This window comes from Falco naumanni, chromosome 9, assembly GCF_017639655.2.
Source record: "Falco naumanni isolate bFalNau1 chromosome 9, bFalNau1.pat, whole genome shotgun sequence".
In the NCBI taxonomy this organism is placed as follows: Eukaryota; Metazoa; Chordata; class Aves; order Falconiformes; family Falconidae; genus Falco; species Falco naumanni.
In genome coordinates, this window is record NC_054062.1 from 7435763 (window position 1) to 7458592 (window position 22830).

The window sequence follows — 22830 nt, forward strand, 5'->3', positions numbered from 1 at the left end:
CCGCCCTTTCCCCGGGGCCAGCGCGCCTGCGCAGCGCCGCCTGACCCCCACGCGCGTGACCCCGCGCCGGGGGCAGCGAGGCTTCCGGTGGGCGGCAAGATGGCGGTCGCCATGGCGTGGCTGCGGCGGGGCGCCTGGGGCCCGGCCCGGCGGTGAGCGCTCCCTCCCTCACCCGGGGGTGTGGTGTGTGTGTGTGTACGGCGGGACGCGGGAGGTTCAGTGCCCGGTAGCGGGGCAGGGGCGGGCGGGCGGCCTCGCTGACGGCGGCTCCCGCTGTGCCGCAGGTGCGGGCTGGCGGCCGGCCGGAGCTACAGCGGCGGCGGCGCCTACCCCAGCGTGTCGCTGAGCTGCCCGCTGCCCGGTGTGCCCAAAGCGGTCTTCGCGGCGGCCGAGGGACGGGAGCGTTTCGAGACGCGGGTGACGGTGCTGGAGAACGGGCTGCGCGTCGCCTCCCAACAGAAGTTCGGGCAGTTCTGCACCGTGGGCCGTGAGTACTGGCGCCCGGCGGGGGGGCTAGAGGGGAACCGGGCCGCCACGGGACGGGCCTCGCCTCCCCCAAGAGCCGGCTGCCTGCCCTGACTGGAAGGACCGGGGCTGGCGGAGGTTAAATGTCGTGCTGACGTTTTCTTTTCTTAATGCTAGTTCTTATAAATTCGGGATCGAGACATGAAGCGAAATACCTCAGTGGCATCTCTCACTTCTTGGAAAAGCTGGCCTTCTCCGTGAGTAGCACACTTATCATAGCCAGGTCCTGGAGTCGGTGCCAAACCGCGTAGTAAATGGGCACAGCAGTGAGTGATCGGAAGAGAGCAGCCGAGGGCAGGGCCCGCGTGGTGGGTTTGATCTATTTAAAACAGTGATAGTATTCCTAGTTAACTATTTTGGAAGTCTGTTGTGCTTTCAGCTCCAAGGTCAGTGAGTATTTAGGAAACCTTTTGACTTAAATAATGTAGAAGGTGGTGCCTGTTCTGGGCTACGACGAAGGATTATAAACAGTTACTTCACTAACTAATAATGCCGGTATCTTCTTTCTTAGTCCACAGCTCAGTTTGGCAGTAAAGATGAAATTCTGCTCACCTTAGAAAAGCACGGGGGCATTTGTGACTGCCAGGCATCGAGGTATGATGCTCTTTGTGCTGTGCCACCTAAGTGGTTGTAATGCTGACAGTAGTTTGAGTTGCTTTTTCTAGCATGTGGCAGTAAAAGCTGCTTTTTATTTCTAAGCAGCAGAAATCCATTTGTGGCAACTTCTAAGAAGCTACAGAAATGAACCTGAAAGGGTTATGAAAATGTGTCGTTTCCTTTCAAAAGCATTTAATGAGTAATCAAGCAGCTTTATCTGTGATTTCCTGATGCACTTTTATGGAACAATCATAGAAGTGACTTCTCGATGCAGAACCTGTCTGCTTATGTTGCAGGGACACCATAATGTACGCTGTTTCTGCTGATGCCAGAGGCCTGGACACAGTGGTCAACTTGCTGGCTGATGTGGTGCTACAGCCCAGGTTATCAGGTCTGGAAACTTAAGTCTCTGCCTTGAAAAAAAAAAATTCCAATACAAGACTTGTTATTAGATTTCAGAATTCTTCATTTGATTGTGCTCATCAAGAAGTTATTATGTAGCAGTTTGGTATTTTGTGTGGTGGTGGTGATCTCTTGCTTTTTTTATTACAGATGAAGAAATTGAGATGACTCGGACAGCTATACGGTTTGAGCTTGAAGACTTGAATATGAGACCTGATCCAGAGCCTGTCCTCACAGAAATGATCCATGCGGTAAAACGCTGAAAAGTCTATCTTGTATGCAGTCCCCTGGATGAGACATGCTGCATTCTTTTCCTCCTGAAAACAGATTTTTCTGTTACTCAATTATATTTCAGTGGTGGGAAGGAAAATTTTGCTGTCTCTCTAATTTAAATCTGACATTCTACACACGTGAAAGATGTTAACCTAACTAAAATAGCTAGAACTTATCTTTGTTGACATGAGGGACAACACGTTGTTGAGTTATGCTGACATTAGTGAAATAATCCTCAGCTTTTCCTCTCTTACATGTCTCAAACAGGTAGGTGTAATTCTAAAACAGAAAGAGAAGGTTTGGATGAAGGGCGGTAAGTACTTTAACTTACCTGTTCCCTTTCAGGCAGCCTACAGAGACAATACAGTTGGATTGAACAGGTACTGCCCAGCAGAAAATACTGCCAAAATTGATCGAGAAGTCCTGCATTCGTACCTGCGCAACTACTATACACCAGACAGGATGGTGCTGGCTGGGGTGGGAATTGAGCACGAGCAGCTAGTGGAGTGCGCAAAGAAGTATCTGCTTGGAGTGGAGCCAGTGTGGGGCAGTGGGCAGACCAAGGATGTGGACAGATCTGTGGCTCAGTACACAGGAGGCATTGTCAAGGTAAAAGGAAGGTGGAGGTGGCATCAAGCCTCTTCTTGTCTGTTGGAGGTGCAGATTTGGATTTGAGCCGATTTCTTTATAGGCTTTTCTAAAATTTCTTTCTTTGCTTTTCTAAAATTACACAATGGTTTGGGTTGGAAGGGACCTTCTGAGATCATCTAGTCCAGCCCCCGACAGAATTCCATACTGCTAATGAATATGAGCCAAAATTGGCCATGACAGCTATTATTTGGGTGACATGTTAATTACTGGGAATATATAAAGCTGGATAGAACAGAGGTGAAAATCTGTCCTAATAATTTGTCTGCTCTTCCCACAGGTTGAAAAAGATATGTCCGATGTGAGTCTGGGCCCTACTCCCATCCCAGAGCTTACCCACATCATGATTGGGTTAGAAAGCTGTTCATTTTTAGTAAGTATTAACCTAAAATACTTTGTTTTGGGTGCCCTCTACTTGAAGAATCCCAGAATACTATCTCATTATGTAAACGTTGGCACTCTTGCTGCTGTGTACAGACAAGCAGCTTTTTCACTGACATTTTGATGAAGGCACTGACCTTTACGCTGTTCTTGTGCCATGTTTCTTTCTGACTCTTCTGCCTCTTCACTCATGCCAGTACCTTGAGAGCTCTGCTGTTAGCTGACTGAATTTCTTGTCGCATTTCAGGAAGAAGATTTCATTCCCTTTGCGGTGTTAAACATGATGATGGGAGGTGGCGGCTCTTTTTCAGCTGGAGGGCCTGGCAAGGGCATGTTCACCCGACTGTATCTTAATGTGCTCAACAGGTTTGTTTCCCTTTAAGGGATAGCAGAAACAGTCTCCTCTAGCAGGTTCACATGGAAGGCTTCATCTGCCTAAAGTCAACACCCCCAGGTTTTACATCAGGTTATTCCACTTGAAATATGCGGGACTGATTTGTCAGTTGGGTTGGCATTTTAAGAGGGTTAAAGTAAAAGGCAGAAGTGACCAGGAATCCTGTCTTCCTGCCTTAGTCCAATCCATGCTTTAATTAACAGAATTGGCAGTAGGTACCAGTAATAGTGCTCTGTATTGTTCTGGGTTTGGTCTCAAAGGGTGCAAGTGGAGAGAAGGAAGTAGACGGCACATGCAGAAACTGTCAGAGGCCAGTTCTCATTGACACTGTTGAGAATCCTGAAAATGCAGTAAGAGGGGACTCACTGTCAACGCTTGTTTAATTTTTACATTTTAACTCTGGTTTTTAAATTTCTCAATACTATTTATATACTCACAGGCACCACTGGATGTATAATGCAACCTCTTACCACCACAGTTACGAGGATACAGGTCTCCTGTGTATACATGCCAGTGCAGATCCAAAACAGGTATATAGCCCTGTATTCAAAGACAGGTGTCCTTAAAAATTAATTACATCGCTTATTACTAGACAGTAATGTTAACAGAATAAGCATTGTTTTAATCTTCTTTCAATTATCGGTTCTTCCTAGGTTCGAGAGATGGTGGAAATCATCACAAGAGAATTCATTCTAATGGCAGGAGCAGTAGGAGAGGTCAGCAGCTTCACTTCCAGACTACACAGATGGTCTGACTAGCCTTGCTGGAATGTATTTTTGTAGATATGTATTTCTGTAAAAGAATATAGTAACTTTAGCAACACCCTCACAAAGAGGAAGGAGTTTGCAGAACTCCTATGTGGTATTGTGTATTAAGAGAGCAGTGGCCAGACAACTTGGAACATCTATTTGTGCTTGCTGCTTATTTACAGGTAGAACTTGAGCGAGCAAAGACGCAGCTGAAGTCCATGCTCATGATGAATCTTGAGTCTCGGCCAGTTATCTTTGAAGATGTGGGAAGGCAGGTGTTGGCAACAAACACAAGGAAGCTACCTCATGAGCTCTGTGCCCTGATCAGTGAGTACACAATGCTTTTCCTTGCCTTGAATTAATTGTAGGTACAGGCAGGGCAGGGCAACTTACAACATATTCTGGTAGCGTGGATGAATTGTCTTAGAAAGCCTGGGGGTATAAACATGACGGATAAGCATTTCAAACCGATCTTCTCAATTGCTTGCAGGCTAGCACAGTGCTTATTTTTGTCAGAAGGAAGGACAAAACAGAAGCATGGTAGAGAAGGTCTTGGTGATGGATTTCTGAGCACAGGGTCTGACTCAGCATAATAGTAAAGCTGCTGCATGCTATTTACTATGTAGTTGTCACAGCTCTGGCTTTTTTTGTTTGCTTGTTTTTCTCCACAGGTCAGGTGAAATCTACAGATATTAAGAGAGTGGTTACTAAGATGCTTCATAAAAAACCAGCTGTGGCTGCACTGGGTGACTTAACAGATTTGCCCACTTACGAACACATCCAGGCAGCACTTTCCAGTAAGGATGGGCGACTCCCTCGGATGTACCGGCTCTTCCGATAAAGCAGTGTGTTCTGTGGATGTCAGACAGACTTGCTTCTTTTTTAATATGTTTTTGAGATTATAATATTGTTGCACCGCCACCCCCAATCTTTCCAGACATACTGTGCAAACATGGAGCTACAGTACAGCTGAACAAAGCTGCTTCAGAACACTGGGCTGTGAATTGCTCGTTATGTTGGGCTTAAAGGCTGCCCACCCTGGCTCTGGATATGAATACTTTGACCCTTTGAGTAGGTTACAAGAGAAGACGGATGTCTGCAGCCTTCTCTTGGTGCTGAGGAGAACACAGCAATCCAAAATATTCATCACTACAACTGAAAGCATGTATCTGAGAAGTAAGTCACTGCTGCGTGTTACCACTTAATCACATCAGCAGTAGAAGTGGGGCTGTCGGACTGGAGGTCCTGGTGCATGGCCTTCTTTTGAGGAATGTGGTGGCATGTTAAAGAGCTCCACTTACCTATCTGAATTCAAAGAATAGTTATAACTGTTACCAAGGTAAACAAAGACTTTGTCAAAACGAATTAGGAAAATACTAGTTATTATCCATGTAAAGTTCGGCAACAAGTTTCTTGCTGCCCAGGTTTTGTTACAAGCATCATCGATCCATTTCATGGGTGTAATTTAGCATCTGTAGTAATACTAGAAGTCACATGTCTGGAAATAACTTATAATTTTGCTAGAGCTCAGAGGAGAGTAGACTTACGGCATAACTAAGTTTCTGTGGAGTTCATCTGCAGAGATACCACGCATAACGCTACATGGACACTTACTCTAGAATGAAAGCAACCCTATTCAGTTTTTTTTCACTTGCAAGTGAACTGAAGAATAAAAGTTCTTTTACTCCAGAGTCGGTATACAAACAAAGTTATTAAAGTAGTTGCTGCACCTTAGACTCATACCTACTTTCTTCATTGTCACTCGGATGAACTTAAGGCCTTGCAAAAAGAAGACATAATTGTAGGTCTCGCAGCAGAGATATCACTTAGCTAGGAGTCAAGATCAACAAAATGACAATATTTAGAAACCTTACAATCTTGAAAGTGATACCATGTTACTGAATGATGTGAAGCTAAGTGCCATGCATTTGACACGCTAAAGAAATGGAGGCACAAAAAAGAGGAATAAAACATTCGATTTACATAATCCCCTAACATATGTGGCTTAAAAATGTAGATGGCTGCACAGCAGCACTTCACTTGCTAGATGTGTATTGTAAGGAGCAGTCAAACTGGGAGCAGAACACTGAGGCAGCTATTACCAGCTTTATCCCTGTACCTGTCCTCATAAAACTAGAAAACATTGTTTGCTTCTTGTGGAACCCACAGTATGGAAGTCCTATTCAGTTGTGTATGTTTGTAAGAAAATAAAGAGATCTCTAAATGTCACGAGTTCTGAAATTCATCAGCTAATGGCTGGGTTTCTTGAACTGGCAGGTGAAATGTGCTTTGTTCAATGCAAACGATTCTGAAGAAATCTGTCCTGCTCTTCCAGCTGAAGGCAAATGGCTCAGATCACCCGAACAACACACAGTCAAAGAACTCTAGTTCTGACAACCCTGCAATAAGAGCTGGTTCTCATTTAAGGTATTGCATTAATTTATTTTTATTCCTTTAAAAAGAAAGGAAATCCAAATACCTGATGGCTACAGACAGGTCAGTGCCATAAATATTTGTACCGCAGAACAGAAGCTCTGTCTTGGACAGGTTGCATAGTTAGCAGCACTTCCTCAAGTCGTTTGCGGGGTGTTTTATGTACTAAGGTGATTAATGATCCAGCTGATCTGTGCCCATGAAGTTTTTAAGTATTAGCTGTATTTAACATTTTACTAGTGCTGTACTGGTCCATGTAGTATGTTTAGCCTTAACACTACTTCAAAAATAGCAAGTTATTCACAGTTCACTGAATTGGAAAAATAAAAACAAATGGAATTAACTGTAATCAGAGGTAATGGAACTGCACTGATCTGACTTGCTGCAGTTCCTCTGTGTACTTCCTTAGTATACTCACTTGATGTTATAATCACTTTGGTGAAGCATTACACATTAGCTGTACTTAGACCATTATTTTCAACTCAAGCATCCTGCTGCTGAAGGCAGGTAATATTTTATCACCCCTGGGGAGGGCAAGTGAGTTAAGGAAGGGATTGTTTCAAGCAGTCTCAACAGCCAAATCTATGGTGTGAGATTGATATTTACCCCCTTAGTAACAGAAGGCTTATAAAATAAATATTGAAAGGCAATGTTTCTACACTTCAGATGTACAGTAGTACATTCACACAGATCTTGCTGCAGAGGACCAAAAAAGCCTAAGCCAAACACAGGAGCACCATCCGTACACAAAACTGCCCAAGTCCCCTAACTGGTCCCTGTTACACATTTTACAGAATGCCATACGATTGGCTACAGATGAGGAGAAAAAAAGCAACCCCACAACATATGTAAGCTAACCAGATCAAATCAAACCGACAAACAAAAAAGTTCACCTTTCTGCAGGCTTTTCTTGGGTCCCCTGCCCTTGGTGATGCCAATTCCAGAAGCTGTGCCTGCTGCGTGGAGTCATCTTAGAACCAAGAGACTGCACCTGGTTACTTCCATAGATAGTGTGGTTAAAAATAAACCAGTTACATCTGTTGGGATGGATGTCCTAAATAACTGACTCCATTTTCTTCAGCGAAAGCACTTGAGCTACATGGATTAGCTCATGCAAATGAATCCAGGATGAGGTTTAAGACATTCTTCACAATCCGCAGCAGCTACCAGAGGTGCTTAAGCAGACAATTCCCTGCAGTTTGCTGTGGCCTGAAATCCTCTTTCTGGGCACCTCTAACAGAAGCACTGCAGAGTTTTCAGCTCAGGAAATGCTACATATGCTGCTGGATTTTTGGTCCTTTTGCTCTTGCCGTTTCTGAAGTTCCCTTGTAATCCGTCTCTTTATACCGATTAAGTAGAGTTCTCTGTCAAACTGCCCTGCTGCAAGTGGAATGCTACAATATAAACACAAGCAATTAGATCAGGGCACAAATACATTCTTCTTGTTTGCCCAACATTTCCCAACAGGTTCACACAACAAAGGCCAGAAACCCGGTTTTTCCTTTAAGGCATTCAGCTGCTGCTGTGGGAGAAAATGGGTAAAACAAAGTTGTTCTTCCACAGCAACAAGTTAAGGTTTTTCACAATGCATTTGAATAAAGAAAATACTAGTTGTAAAAAGGCAAATGTACTTTCAATTTAAGCATGAATATGCCTGTATTCATAAAGGGCATACATGGAGGACATCCTTTATAACCCTAAACCAAAAAACTCACTCATTTGAAAAGCTAAACTCTCTTACTGTTAACTTGGTGTATCTGCTGGTATGGTTCATGCACAACAGTTCTTACCTTGGTCTGCTCTAGAGAGACCAGAAGGAAACTCCAGCATCATAGACTCTGCTCTACTTCTGTTTAGTGGATATTTAATACCCGTAAATAAAAAAAATCCCAATTCTAATTGCACTGCTGATAAAGTGCTCTGAGAAAGCCCCATCTTCTAGATACCTGGGTCTTGAAATCCCTGACCATTGCTACTCACAGAAAAGACACTAACTACATTTCAGTGACTCAGCCAAATTTTCTAAGGAGTTCTACTAGCAACAGCCCATGGTGGGACATTAGGGACTTAGAGGATCACAAAATACTCCACTGACAAACGTGTAAATGCAGCCACCTTTGGGGAGGGAAAACAGCATTGATCCCAAAGAGGGAAAGAGGAACAGATGAGGAAACCTGTCCATGCTGACAGAAAAAAAGAGAGAGCTGCATCTCAGATAAAACAGATTTATAGTCAATTGCAATAGACTCCATTTATCTCCTTCAGGAGGATTAAGGCACCCGGGCAGCAGGGATGTCAAATGTCAGTGCAAGGTTTAAGCGCTCTGACTGCTCTGACCACTGCTTACATTGCGCAAAAAACAAACAGGCTGCAAAGTGCTACATGGGATAAACTCTATTCCAGGAACTGTCCTGGCAGGACAAACTCCGAAGAGGATCATATCCTTAGGATCACTGGAATCACATGCAATCATACAGAGTGGCATAAGAAGGTACTAACTTGTCTCTGCCAGGCCTCACTTTCACACGAAACAAGGCAAATACAGGCCGATGGTCTGAAGTTTTGATCACAGGACAAGATGAGTACTTGACAGCATGGATGTCATCTCTGTACCGACTGCGGTATACAACTCGATCCTGGGAGGCAGAGAGAGAGGGGAAACTAATGGTAACTCCCTTTGCACATCCACCCTGGAAAGAAGCACTAGTACACAAGAGACAAATCCATTCACTTATCACACTCAGTGTCTCGGACAGGGATACATTCATGAAGAATGAGTGTCTGATCCCAACAGCGGTTCTGTGCCCAGCTCGGAGTGCAGGGGAGAATGCACTCAAACAGGATGTAAGGCAGGGAAAATAAAATTAGCAGCTTGTGCCAAACTCTCCCTGTATGCAGAGATTCAATAATCCTTTCTTCCAAACCAGTTCCACCTGCCCTGTTGCCCTTAAGCAACAAATCTCAGCACAATCATATCTCATGCATACCAACTGCAGAAGGCAGCTTTTTCTTGCAGGTGAGAATTCCTTTTGGAGGCAGATGTGAGGTTGAGCAGCCCTTCCAAGCATGCTGCTCTGAAATCATCCCTTACCGTGTAGGAAGGAGTCCTTTGTTTGGAAGTGGTGTCATAGCTGTCCCTTCCTATGTCAAACTTGTACGAAGGACGGAAATGAATGTCAGCCTCTTGGAATCCTTTGAAAATAGACCCTGTAAGAGAAGGAGAGAACAGCATGGACAACAGATTTCTCCTTCCTAAGAACCTGATGCATTTCTGCATTTATTCAACACTGCTTAACTATGCTGGCTAGACACAGCGGCCATGTACATGCGTGACTAAAAAAAACAGGGCTTGGGCTCCAGAAAGGGAGCATGCTCAATTTCTTACATAGTGAGGTTAAGAAATAGCCAGTGGCTACTCAGCCAGTGGCTATTTAAACAAAGAACACTTGGTGCACACACTTCTCCTTCCACTGAAAGCTCATGATGCTTTGCAAATGCTAGCTGTTCGTATCTAAACACCCTAGATGCTGTAACAGAATGATGTCCCATTTATAGAGGAGTCAGATGAAACAGTAAATGGCTTGGGAGATTACACTCTATATAGCAAAGTGCTATAGCAAAAAGTCCCTTGTACAGGCTGCCACTGTATTTGACAACTACTAACTTTCTTTTTTAGGGAACTTAACAAGCGAAAGCAGGAAAGGTCTCTAGGAAATAGGGATTTGGCTAGGAAATAGGGATTTGGCTGTAATAATTTCTGTGTGTAGATATCTTTGTTCCTGGAGACTAGGGTGAAAAACAGCTGTCCCTCACCCCTACTCATTTCACTAGTGAGCTGGTCATATGCCAGTAGCTTGGACACATCTGTTTCCAGGTTTTGGTTCAAGATGGAATCCACAGTTTCACGGTCCTTATTTAGTCGGAAGTTGAAGTCACCAAACCAGAATACTTCATCAAACCGAGTGGTGACATCACCTGCAAATTCAAGCCAGAAGTGCCAGTATAAAGGTAAACATCCTGAAAAGTTCCGAAACTTTTCTTCCCTGAATCTCCTTTTGACTTTTGAGGAATATTAAAGTATAAGATATACTACATGCTCATTAAAACAAAACTCACTTAATTCTTTTGAAGTGAGAGCTGTGTGATGCATAGCTTACTGAGAGTGCTGCTAGGTAAGTTCAAAGAACATAAGGCAAAAATTCTTTTTCACTACCAGGAGATTTAACACTCGAGCATGTTTTCTGCCTGTGACCACCACAGAATGTGGTAATCAACAACCAGTAGAAAATAGAACAGAAATATAAAAAATCATACAAAAAGATGAAAAGAGACCAAAATATCTGTAGGACCTAAAACCAGTATGAACACAAAAACCTAATGCTACACTGCAGATAAAGAGTAAATTCATCTTTCTAGAAAAAGGGCTTAGCTATATATGTAAACTTCATGTTAACAGCACAGTATTAAGAAATGGTAAGGGAATTAGGCAAACAATGTGCTGACCTGTGTATATGCAAACTGAAATAACAGTCCTTCTCTTAAGTTTTGAAATAAACTAATTTCTACTTGTTCTAGAAAACACTTGGGAAGTGGAACATCCATAACACCGATAAAAATTACACCAAAATTATCTTACTGCTGTTCTGAGAAAAAAACAATGAAAATTCCTTTTGAGCTTTCTCTCTCCCTCTCCATTTAAACTTTTTCTCTGAAATTTCCTCCAAAATTATACCCCACCTAAAAAAAAATGACTAACAAACATCCTCAGTCAAAAGATCCCATGGTCTCTTTTTATACTGTCTGAAATTAGCACTCTCAATTCTCTCTTCCTTAGTGTAGACTGAAAGACAGTGCACAAACTGTCCATTTGGGTTCCCATACCACAATGGTTTTATACTTACTGGAACTAGATCGATACGGATTTGTGTCCGGAACATTCTTGGGAAGTGTAAGGGCTTGAATGGTTTTATTGTAGTCCAGTTTCCTCTCATTCACCTTACTGTCCCCAGCTGAAAGACAGAAACCCCATTACTGCCAACAATGCATCATTTTCATTCAATTACAATTTCTGGTTACAACAGGAGCTTCCAAAGGACACTGGACATTTTCCACATGTAAAATGTAACACACTGGCCCAGGGAGCACACACACTGAAAAATAATGACAGAAGGTGTGGAAAAAGGGATACAATTGTGCAGAATTAATTTCTGGTTTACTAAACACGGTTCTTTTCTAAGTTTTCTACCAAAAAATCCTCCCCCCTTATTGTTTTCAGCTCGGCAATCCTGAGCTTTGACTTCAGTCTGTCCTACTCCTGTGTCCTCTGCAGCTTTTTTACCTGTGTAAAGCAACCCCCCTCTTCCCTCAATCAGGACACTTCTAAAAAGATTGTAAATGTCTCACATGTGAAGTGGGAGGTGATGAAGAGAAAGGAGGTCCCAAAAAATGTGAAGCTGATTCCCAGAGCTCCCTTGGTTTTGATCTGAGATACGATTCGTGTTGTCACTGTGGCATACTCCACTTCTGGAAGGAGAAAGAGAAGCTGCTTTTACTGAAAAGCCTCTAGAGGCAGTGAACAGGAAAGCTAGGTGAGGGACAGCCCTGGGAAGAGGATGGCAGCAGTTCTTTCACCTCCCTGCTCTCCAGCTCTTACTGGACCACACACCTGAGCAGAACCAGATCAGGTCCCTCCGAATGAAGATCGACATGTACAGCACCCCATGTGCTGCAGAGTAGAGCATGACGTAGTGGGGGCCCAGCGTCTCTTGCAGGCGGATCTCCCACTCTCTTCTGCAGGAAAGAACAACAGCTGGATCACAAGGACAGTACAAGAGACAATAACCAGGAAAGAAAATCAGCATTGCGAAAACAGAGAAATCCTTCTGATAAAGAATGTCAAGTAAGCATAGGCTAAACTTCCACGGCCACAGCGATGCTGCAGTGAAGGCTCGTCAGTCTAACGTGCAACTCCACACATGCCATGCAGCAGGCTCTGCGTGTTGGTGAGAGAGTACCACAGCTACTGCACCGAGCAGCTTGCAAATCTGAGGAAAACAGAGTCCCACTGGGAAGATACCCTAAAAAAGCAGAGTCCTACATGAGGCTTCAACCTGCTCTTCTAGGGTCAGTCAATCCCAGGCAGACTAGAAATTTGCAGCAATGTCCTGCTACTGAGCACGTGGCTGCTAACACTAACAGCCCACCCATGGGCGAGCTCACAGCCAGCCCAGATCTACTGTAAGATGCCCACAGAAATCAGACAGTTTTGCTCTCAGCGGTCCCAACAACAGGGCCAAGTTCCATATTTACAGAGTTTTGTGACATTTTCCTCTAAAACCCATTTCCCTTGGTGCTCATGCAATGGAATTCAAGAGTCTTATTAAATGGGGGGTTTACTGAAAATATTAAGAATATGATGGAGACTCTTTCCAGACTAATTAAAACCAAAGTAATTAGTTAACAATAAAAAAGGATGGTTCATTACATTGTTTTTGCTACCTGTCTGGACAGCCTTCTTGAACCCCAATGACATACATGTCCTGGGCATAGTCAGGATCTGTTGGTAATAAGAAGTCATCCAGATTCACTGGAAGTTCCTATTATTAAAACCAAAAGAAAAGAAAAGAGATAAACCAGCAGTATTAGTTATGCAAGGATGTGCTAGAAAAGCACTAGAAAGGTGCAGCCTAAGCTACAAGTTCCACAACATACACAAACAATCCAGGCTTCAAAAAACAGGTTAAGTGATAATACTAAAAATTCTCCTTCCCAAAGGCACACTTCAGCTGCTGTCACTCCAGCAGCAACCAAGATTCCACAGTTCAGCCATGTGGGCCAGCAATGTGATGTTTCTAATTTCCTCTAATGCTTACTTTTTATGAAGCGCATAGGCTATTTACTGAACAGCCCAGGGGTTGCTTGTGCTCTTCCAAGCACAGCTTCTCAGTCACCTGGTAGAATCAATCTTGAATTCCTTGGCTACCTAAAGATGTAGGCAGGAGGCTGTGTTCTTTATCGGACATGTTCTCATCACAAGCACTAAACTGTCAACTTCATATGACCCTTAATTCTATAATGACCCTTCACGCTCTATAATTGCAACAGAGCATGAAGGAGCTGCCACAAAAAGCCAGAGTGACACTTAGCGAGGTCACTGTTTCCATACCTAGTGTCTGAGGAACCCCCTTACAACGACTCCCTCACTAAGATGAACATGCACGAGAGGGCCTTGTAATTTGATAAAGACAAACTCAGGTTGATGAGGAACATAGTCACAAACAGAAAAAAAACATTGCACCAGTCCTTGCAGTAAAGATGGGGTAACCTTACCACTGCCACCAAGACCTGTGGAGACTTACATGCACATACCTTCTGGCCCTGCATGTTCCAGGTGGCCACAAAAATTCCAATATTCCGATCAGGGAAATATCTGCTAAGTTCTTCTGCTCCCAGTAAGGCACCATTTGCCAGAAGGCTGCCTTCCAAATAGCTTCTATCAACAGAAGACCCATAAAAAAGCATCTAAGGAAATGGCATGGCAGTTGGAATAATGAGTTGTAAAGATTCAATCCTGAGTTAATCAAGAACATACCTTTAGTTCAAGAAAACGGCATTTAGTATTATTTGTATTATTTGCTTGCCTAAAGTTCCTTATAAAGTTCCAACCCTTATACAGTTCATGGATCACATGCAAGAAAACAAAACTACTGTCATAAACTGGCATTTTCAACATCAGGACAAGAGTATGACGTGAGACTGATGCTGCACAGGTTCTGTGCTGAGAAGACTGAAGCCATCCAAAGTCCTCAAATCCCTCTAGTACTTACCACAGACACAAAACGAAGAGATTGGTTTGATTTCTGAGTATCTTGAAGCAGCCCAGTTTACTTGAAACATGAAAAATAGCTCCACCATTCCCAGTGCTCTGGCACTAAGTTGCTCCTAATCAAGGATTCAAACTGACATTCTTCCTTCAATTCAGCTCATCAAATTAGCTTTCAAGTAAATGAGTTATTGAGTCTGAGGTCTAAAAGAGTATCACATTTAAAGAGGGTAGATCTGCCCTGCGTCACCTGCCTCTCCAAACACACTGGTTACAAAAGCAAGGGGTATTGGCAAAAGGGCTCCAAGTCGAATAAGCATTTTTAATCTTGCTTAAGCTCTGCAAATAATCATGACAGCATGATGTCAGAGAATGCTGTACAACCCACTGGTCTACCCAGCTGCTGACCTGACTCTAACAGCTTTGCAGAAGGAAGTGAAAGAAAACCCCTCATGGCAAACAAGTCACAACCTATCTTTGGGGCTTCTTTACCAGAAGGTAAAATATTTGGGGTTTTTCCCTGCCATTTAACATTTCAGTTCAAGCCCCATGTACTTTTAGATTTGAAAAAATCACCCTTTTTATCTCAGAATTACTTTCCTCTGCACCACCAACTGGATCAATGATCAGATTTATCCCTCTAAGGCCTTGCAGACTGTCGTATGTCTGTAACATGTACCCTTAGCTGAGTACTTGGTATCCTTGACCTTTTAACATGTTTCCTGACCTGCAGTATTACCAACAATACCAGTTGCAGTGTTTGTGTGCTGGCAGGTCTTCACAAATAGAGGGTCTGCAGCCAACACAAGACAAGGATTCGATACACTACCAAGCAGGTTAATACACCCATCTTGGTTCCCTCCAATCATCAACCTAAACTTAACTAAGAATGAAGACAAATGAGCAACCAGAGCAAGAGGTCAGGGCCACACTAGGAGAAAGTGCTCAGATCCGAGTGCAGTCACACTCTTCCTCAAGAGATTTCTGGGAAAACTGGAGCAGACGAACTCCTGTGGGACACTGAAGCAGTTCACAGTACATGATTTGATCCCGCCAGAAGCCAAAAAAGCTCAACATCTGCAGAGGGCCCTCAGCATCCTACAGGATTGTGACAGCACTGCATGTGCTGCACAATAGTTTCAAGCTAAAATATTTGCGGGGTTTCCCTGCCATTTAACATTTCAGTTCAAGCCCCATGTACTTTTAGATTTGAAAAAAACCCCAACTGTTAGCATGCACAGCCACTGTTTCTTAATCTTCAAAACAGATTACTTAAATAGTACAAGCAAGTGGACAGCAAATCAAACTTGTATTTATGAAAACAAATACCCAGCTAAAAGGAGCAAATAGAGAGCATTTGTACTACTTGTTTCATCTTCAAACTGTTTCCAGTCTCCACAGCAGGTTAAACCACCACCCATAACAACTTCTGTGCTTTCCAGTCAGTGGGAAGTTCTCTGCCTCTGCCCAGCAGGATTCTGCAGGGCAGCCACCTCCCTTCTGGCATACCGCAAACTTTGCCACGAGAAGCTGGGGGACATACCTGCTTCGAACATCCTTGGAGCGAATGGGAGTGAGCAGGCTGAACGTAGATTTCATGGAGTCTGTAGAGCAATTATCATAGACCGTCCCATTGCCATGCAGCCTGGTATCGCTCAAGCTGCTGCTTACCCTCCCAAACTTGGGCTGAGAATAATGTCGATAATCCAGACAATCTGAGTCAATCCTATTAGCTGTCCTCAGTGTGTGAGAGGCCACATTGAACTCCATGGGTGGCAGAGGTCGAGCCGGCATTATTTGGGACAGCCGGGGTTTGCCGCCTGCAAACGCCTTCCCCCGCAGAAGCCCACCAAAGGCACTGGAGATCTCAGAGGCTCGTTTCCCCAGGTCAGAGGTGCCTCCTCTGCTCTTCCCCACAGGACTGGCTTCCGAGGCATTTGGTGAACTGTGCAAGGAATTCTGCTGGCAGCACTGATGGCAGGGGCTTGCCCTACCCCTGACGGGAGGGCTGAGGGATGGTTCCTGCAGAGAACCATTTGAGGAACTTGTCTCATTGGGATCAGTCAGACTTTCCTGACTTGTTCTAAACCGCCTCCACCTCCTCCAGCTTTTCTCATCCAGGGATGCAGCACGCTCCAGCCGGGGTTTCCGAGGAGGCCGTGGAGTGACCGATTTAATTTTCACATTAGCTTTGAGATCACCCGCTAGAAGCTTTTCATTTAAAGAGCTGCCTACACTTGAATGATCTTCAAAGGGAAGCACCCCATTGCTACCAGCCTCCTTCTTTGCTGCTTTGCCAGCTTTTTTCGCATGCAGGTCCTGTACTGCTCCACCTTCTGTGCTCGGAGTAACACATGCCCCCGAGTGCTGTGGAAATCCATTTGGAGTACTCATTCTCCCCCAGGAACCGGCTATGGATGCTGCTCCTTAAGAAAAGTTCCTCAGAGCATAGTTTCCTTCCCTTGCTTACCCCCGCTGGTTGACAGGGCTTTAAGCCAGAAAGACCCGGACATCAAAGACAGCTCAATTTTTAGTTGAAGATGAAGGGCAAGTATTCTTGCAGGCAAATGCATTGTCTGCCGAATTTCAGGAGGCGGGATACCGGATTTCCCCAAGGGAAACACATAAGAATGAAAAGTTACGAGCTGCGAACTCCGCTCCTTAATCAGAAAGCAAGCTCCTCACAGGACCTCCCTTCAGGAACAATTCAAACCTTAACGTGACCTTGTTAGAAAATGAATGTTATTTTCTGGTTTTTTTTCCAGAGCAGAGCAGTGAAGCGGCTCCCTCGCTGCTGCGGGCATCACGGCTGCACGTGGTCTGCTTCAAAAGAAGGTTGTGTATCCTGTGAGTGCAGAAGGAAATGAAACCTGCGCCTCAGCCACTGCGGGCTCCGCTCGCTGTGGGGTGGCCCCGGCACAACCCGCCCTGGGCTGCCCGCAGCACCGGGGCCACAGGCCAGGAATTTTCCAGCCACCTCAGCTCCCACCGGGATCTCCCAGCGGGGAGGTCGCTGCCGCCTCCTCGCTCTGCGCCAAACCCGGGCGCCGCCGCTGGGACCGGGAGAGCACCCGGGGGGCCATGGGATGGGAACGGGGGCGCTGCGGGACAGGGACGGGGGGACGAGGCCCACTCGGGCCTGGGGGGACACCCCGTTATTGCGCGGTTCCCGTCAACCGCGGTGCCCGCCCGCGGCGGCACGCTGCTCCCGCACCCAGGGCCGCTCCCCCCCGGGCAGGCGGGACAGCACCCCAGCCCCTGCCCCCTCAGGGACCCCTGCCCCGGACGAGCCCCCCCCACCCCCGGTCACCGGGAGAGTGGCCCCGCTCGCAGACCACTGACCTCGAGGCCCGCTGCCGCCGCCGCGGCAGAGGCCGGCTCCACTTCACCCGCCGCGGCCCGGGTCCCGCCGGCTCCAGCCGCCCTTCTCTCCCCCAGGGGCCGGCGGCGGCAGGGCGGGCGGCAGCCCCGGCCCGGGGGCGGGCAGGCCGAGAGGGCGGCGGGAGAGGCCGCCTCAGCCCCGTAGCAACGGCGGCGGCGCTGGGCACGGGCCCGGGCAGCAGCAGCGCCACCTGGCGGCCGGAGGACCGCGCCTCCGTCCCCTCCCTGCGGGGGGCGAGCCGTCAATCAATCAACCTCACAGCCCACGGCTGTCACGATCCACCCTAGATTAAAGCAGTATTTAAATAAGCAGCCTAAAGCAAAGCATTTTACACTTAAAATTAACAGCTGTTTATATGAAATCTACAGCTTCAATTTGGAACATTTCAGTGAAGAGCCCGATGCACAGGCACAAACTCTTAAGCCAGTTACAGCACAAAACAGCCCCAGATTCTTTCCAAAGATAGAGGAGAGGTTCCCTCACCCAGCCTGCTAAAGCAATAATCACAAGTAGTAGTAAAATGTGAAAGTGCTCCAGAGCGCAAAATATTTTATTTAAGAATTTACAGTGTCAAATCTTACACTTAGGAAAGATAGCCGCTCCCAGCTCAAAGGAAGCCTTCTTGAATTCAGTTGTTTGGCAGTCTCTACTGAAAGAAGAAAAATCAGCAGCAGCCTGGCTGAACTAGAGGAAAACCAAGTGTCTGACTAGGTTTCAGTTATAGAAAAGTAAACGACACTGCTGCTGACCACGTCTGGAATTGAGCATGGACCATTATGCAAAGGTTTCTAATCCCCCCAAACAGCGTTTTACTTCTGCTACATACAAACCTTTTAGGACATACGTAAGGCTATCGAGATCTCAGAAAGGTGGAGTTATTCAGGAAAAACAAACAAACAAAAACCAAAACCAAAAACAATTGGGGACCAACACTGGCAATTTCACATTCACATTATTTCTACTCATGGGCAGAAATTCAAGTAAAATCAAATATTTTGGTGGCAAGTTCTAAATAAAATATGGCCTAATGATTTAATAAATATTTAAAGTTTATTCCTCTCTTTGCAGATAATTCAGATTCTTCAGTGAATATGAATGTTGCATATCATGGTTTTCAAGATTTCCTATATTAAAACCTAAAGATTTTAAAGTCCATCGGCAGAGGTCTAATCTTTTTAGTATGTTTGAAATTCAGCTGTTAGCTATTTAAGACCTTGGTTATTTTAGTAATGGAAATTCAAGAACAGAGTATTATGCTGATTCTGGCACTCAACAGGAAAAAATGTAGACAACTTTCAAGCTGTTACCACCTTAATTGTACAGTGCCAGCGGTTTGAGAGAAAGCAAGTAACCGTATTGCACTTAAAAGAACACTCACTCGTCAAATAGTACAGCATTGGCTATTATACAGAGAGCTTCTTTCAGACTATACAATTTGCTTTACAAGTAGTCTAAACCACAAACTACATACATACTAGGTAAGATCCAAATCAAATTAGTATTAGATTACAGTCACAGTTTTCGTTCAATATAGGTCAATTTATTTGGATGAGCTGTGGCCCCCTCCCTCCTTCAAAAAACAAACCAGCGTGAGGCATTTCCCAGATGAACATCTCCAATTTCACACACCAACAAACCAAGTCCTGTTTGATAAGCATTACAATTGTGCATGGTCCTCTTAAGGCCACAGAGTGTTATGTTACAATGTGGACATGTTTTTCCCCCACTGGGAGGGGGGCATCCTTCAGAAATTAAGGAATCCCTGAAACTATGTCTTTGAAGGTCACACTAGTGGGTTTAAAATAAACTTAAGGAATAAATTGCCTATGCAATTTACAAATAGTTTTTGTAACAGACAGCAACTATTTCCTCCCTTGTGTCTATTCTTTATCACAGCAAAGCTATTTCTAGCCAGGTTTCTTAAAAGGAAAAAGTTACATATATTTCATGTTTGGTAATGATTTGCGTAGATGAGGTGCAAGCAGGGACACCCATGATAAAAATCACCCGTCATCAAATTTCCATCATGTCAACTGCAGCTAGTACTGATGCCATGTGCCATAAGATTGAATAGTTCTTCGCATACTCAGAACACAAGTGAGAATTCCAAATACAAAGCCATTGTATTCTACTTCAATGTCGGATACTTCCTCTGTCCAATTCTTCCCAGTCTTGAACTTCCAGTGACTGCAGGAGACTGAAAAAGGAGAACAGGAATAAAAAAACATTCTGTGGAAGTGTCATACTGGAGACAAAGATAAAAAAAGTTGCCAATAAAGTTTTGAATGCAAACCTGTTCATTTAAACCGGTGCTAGACTTCTCTATATGCACGCCTAACACTCTACATGCAACAGTCTCAATTAAGCTAGTGAAACATTAAATCATGGGTTTGTTCAATAGTTTTGTTCTAAGTAAGGATGAGGCTTTTACTCACTTGTGCAAATTGAGAAGGATTGTAGAACGGTACTGTTCCTGCTGCAGGCCCCCCTGAAGGTGGTACAGTGGCAGGCTAGAAAGTAGATAATCCTCCAGTTACAGAACCGCAGAGCTTCAGTGCCTCTCAAATGTGGTTTGCTTAGTCATACAGAGCAAATATTCACAGTAATAATGCCAACAATATGGACAGAGCAGCATATTGTAACAACTGCCAGAAGTGCCGGTACAGTTTGCATCCATATCTTTAATATTATTCGCTTAATGTAGGAATTGGCAAAACAATGTCACATGCATAAACTGTAAATAGCTCTGAAAATCCAAAGCATGCAAAACCAAAACAAGACACCGGTGCGACTTCACTGAATTAGTACCTTCTGCTTTTGTTAGTAGACCTTAGGACTTGCCCCAAAATAAACATTCTACATCAAGCTTTGCTTTACTAAGAAATATCAGAAAGAATTTGTATCACCCCTTTATGGTGACCCCACAGTACTGGAACTTACAGCAGAGATGAAGCATTCCTTTAATTCCTACAGGGACTTTTGCAGATGAAAAAGGCTATGGTATTATTACCAATTTGAGACAGGCAGCAATAGAATGACAAGGTTTTACTTGTATGAGGTTTTTTTAGGAGTTTTGTTGGTTGGTTTGTTTTTGTTTGTTTAAAATCAACTGACTACTCTGGTGTCGCAGGGAAGAGCTGACCAAAATTATTAAGTGAATCTCTCAGGAACATGAACATAAACAAAAAGCATGCCTGGATTACATGCATTCTTATGAATACAAAAAAATTGAAGACCCTGTTTGAGTGTTAAAAGGAACACTACATCATTAGTTACTTTTGATGTTATTTCTGTGAAATGAGAAGTGGGGAAAATGACTAAAAGTAGCATTAGTAAGTATTTAAGCAAATGCAAAATGAAGAGGGGGGAAAATAAGTTAACATAAATGAAAATGGCCAGCCACATGTACCTGATTAAAATGCTGGCTTACTTCACGTGATAATGAACTCATTGAACTAGAGCGCGAAAGCTACAAAACAGCAAGAACACACAAATACAAAAAAACACAAATAAAAAAGTCGTCATGCATGTCACTGCCCCAAGCTTTCAGTTGTTTTATTTAACTTTAAAAGTCTCACTGCCAAAGGTTAAACCAACTTCAAGTTAAAAAAAATGTAAAGCCAGAAGTTAGTTTAAATCAAAAGGACTTCTTAAAGCACAAAATTATGTAGATATAGAAAACATTTAGTAGGAACAAAGGCGATGTTACTCTGCCTGCACATAGCAATCTATTCTCCTTGTTGTGTCTTGCACTTAATATTAGTGAAATTATATGCATGCATGGAGGCGAAAAGAGATCTTCACCCTGCTATGGACATTTTATTCTGAAAAAGGCTTGCAAAAGTCTACTTAGATAGAAAAAGGAGATCACACCATAGAATGTAGGAGACGGAACTTCGTGTATGGGCTTAGAGGTCTTTTCAGTACAATTTTGGAGGCAGACACATGCTTCCATCTTGGCTAGTCATCGGCAACTCAATCAGTTACTTGTTGTTTCAGATGGCCCATGTTAAGCCCACTACAAATTCATGGTTGAAATATGCTGCAAAAGTCATTAGCTAACTACTTTGAATCAAGCCTTACCTCGCCTGATTGGGAGCCATCAGGGTTAGAAACAGGAAGTCCAGATCCAGGAGGAAGGATTGCAGGGTTTAAATACTGAAGAAAAACAACGCACTTTTATTTATCTTTGTTACTATGATGCTATTTCACATTTCTGCTATATTGATGCCACTGAAGCAAAATGTTACAATACATCAAGCCAGGTGAAATATGCAGTGTGTGGCTCTTCTTATGTTCTTTGTCCCTTTCCCGACACATACTGCACCCACTAAAACCTGCAGCTCTGCCAGATGAGCAAATACGTCTTCTCAGGGGCTTCCTACTTCAGTTTCCCTTTTCCAGTTCTTTAACTAAAATGTTATAAACATAATCCCTACAACAACATACTTTGTATGTACTGTGGCAATGAGAGTATTGTTCAGAATCATGACGGTTTTCTAATCAGAAGTTTAAATTATATATACAAGACATTCTTTCTAACCCACCTCTGGCTCAACAGCTGCAGCAGGATCTGCATTGGTTTGACTTGCAGCTGGTGCGTGCTCTGCTGCACCACTCCCTTCCATTGGCTGGGGTTCCCCTGGAACTACAAAGAAACCAGAATTCAGCCAAACACACCACATCAGGGCATTTGATTTCATGGAATGAGAAGGAGGGACATCAGCAGAACTGAATGTCTGCAACACCAATCTTCTCGCAGGAAAAATGTAATTTAAAGAGGGCAGTGTCAGTGTCTCTAGATGCCCCAATCTTGTTACAAGTGTTCAAGCAGGAGACGCATACAGTTCATACAGATAACCTCGGTGCACCACAGCACGTAGTGAAAGCAGGAAAATAAAAAAAAAGATGATAAGCAGGTGTGCAGGCAAGACCTCTCCCATTCTTCTGCCAAATAGCAGTCTTGGAACTAAGAACTGGTGTCAGAAGTGAGCACAAGATACTGAGCAACACAGGAATACTACACCATTCAAATTTTGCTATTTGGATGGCCTAGCCATTCTGCAATAGGACAGGGGGAGGGCAAAAAAAGAGAACCCCTTTGTTTGCAGCATGCAGAGCTGGGCTTTACTAACTCATTTGTTTTACTGCAGTTCTCAGACTGATTCTACTTCTAGACCAAATTGGAGTTAATAAGATGGAACATTCTTAAATGTTCGTTAAA

General features: G+C 44.1%; 3 protein-coding genes across 8 annotated transcripts in view; 1 reads left to right on the top strand and 2 right to left on the bottom strand.

Annotated features, from left to right (window-relative positions):
- The first annotated feature begins 71 nt into the window (after positions 1–71).
- On the top strand, positions 72–6198 carry PMPCA (peptidase, mitochondrial processing subunit alpha). Its single transcript, XM_040606977.1, has 13 exons — positions 72–152; positions 285–487; positions 643–722; positions 1037–1119; positions 1419–1513; positions 1675–1775; positions 2143–2406; positions 2726–2818; positions 3074–3192; positions 3660–3750; positions 3874–3936; positions 4152–4296; positions 4641–6198. The coding sequence occupies exons 1-13, from the start codon at positions 100–102 to the stop codon at positions 4808–4810; spliced, it is 1560 nt and encodes a 519-aa protein (XP_040462911.1). The 5' UTR covers positions 72–99; the 3' UTR covers positions 4811–6198.
- A 192-nt stretch (positions 6199–6390) lies between these two features.
- Positions 6391–18018, bottom strand: INPP5E (inositol polyphosphate-5-phosphatase E). The gene is made up of 10 exons (XM_040606976.1): positions 15768–18018; positions 13771–13894; positions 12901–12998; positions 12068–12192; positions 11806–11925; positions 11304–11411; positions 10216–10377; positions 9494–9609; positions 8902–9038; positions 6391–7796 (listed from the first exon to the last, which is right to left on the bottom strand). Exons 1-10 carry the CDS (start codon positions 16616–16618, stop codon positions 7664–7666), a joined length of 1974 nt encoding a protein of 657 aa, XP_040462910.1. The 5' UTR covers positions 16619–18018; the 3' UTR covers positions 6391–7663.
- A 111-nt stretch (positions 18019–18129) lies between these two features.
- Positions 18130–22830, bottom strand: part of SEC16A (SEC16 homolog A, endoplasmic reticulum export factor) — a 31909-nt gene continuing 27208 nt past the window's right edge. For 5 of the 6 annotated variants that reach the window (XM_040606970.1, XM_040606969.1, XM_040606973.1 and 2 more), the window contains 5 exons: positions 22154–22254; positions 21690–21764; positions 21016–21075; positions 20042–20116; positions 18130–19803 (listed from right to left, as the gene is read on the bottom strand). In XM_040606970.1, the coding sequence (XP_040462904.1) occupies positions 19735–19803; positions 20042–20116; positions 21016–21075; positions 21690–21764; positions 22154–22254 (380 nt within the window). In that variant the 3' untranslated portion in view covers positions 18130–19734. The remainder of the gene's footprint in view (positions 19804–20041; positions 20117–21015; positions 21076–21689; positions 21765–22153; positions 22255–22830) is intronic. The other variant, XM_040606971.1, reaches the window with a different exon arrangement.

Bases quoted from the DNA above. Each gene is read 5' to 3' on its own strand.
- PMPCA (XM_040606977.1), top strand. From the start codon at position 100: ATGGCGGTCGCCATGGCGTGGCTGCGGCGGGGCGCCTGGGGCCCGGCC. The intron at 1,514-1,674 runs GTCTGGAAACTT...TTTTTATTACAG, and splicing joins GCTACAGCCCAGGTTATCAG to ATGAAGAAATTGAGATGACT. The intron at 2,407-2,725 runs GTAAAAGGAAGG...CTCTTCCCACAG, and splicing joins ACACAGGAGGCATTGTCAAG to GTTGAAAAAGATATGTCCGA.
- INPP5E (XM_040606976.1), bottom strand. From the start codon at position 16,618: ATGAGTACTCCAAATGGATTTCCACAGCACTCGGGGGCATGTGTTACT. The intron at 12,999-13,770 runs GTATGTGCATGT...TTTTAATAATAG, and splicing joins GGAACATGCAGGGCCAGAAG to GAACTTCCAGTGAATCTGGA. The intron at 9,610-10,215 runs GTGAGGGACAGC...CTTCTCTTACAG, and splicing joins CACTAGTGAAATGAGTAGGG to GGTCTATTTTCAAAGGATTC.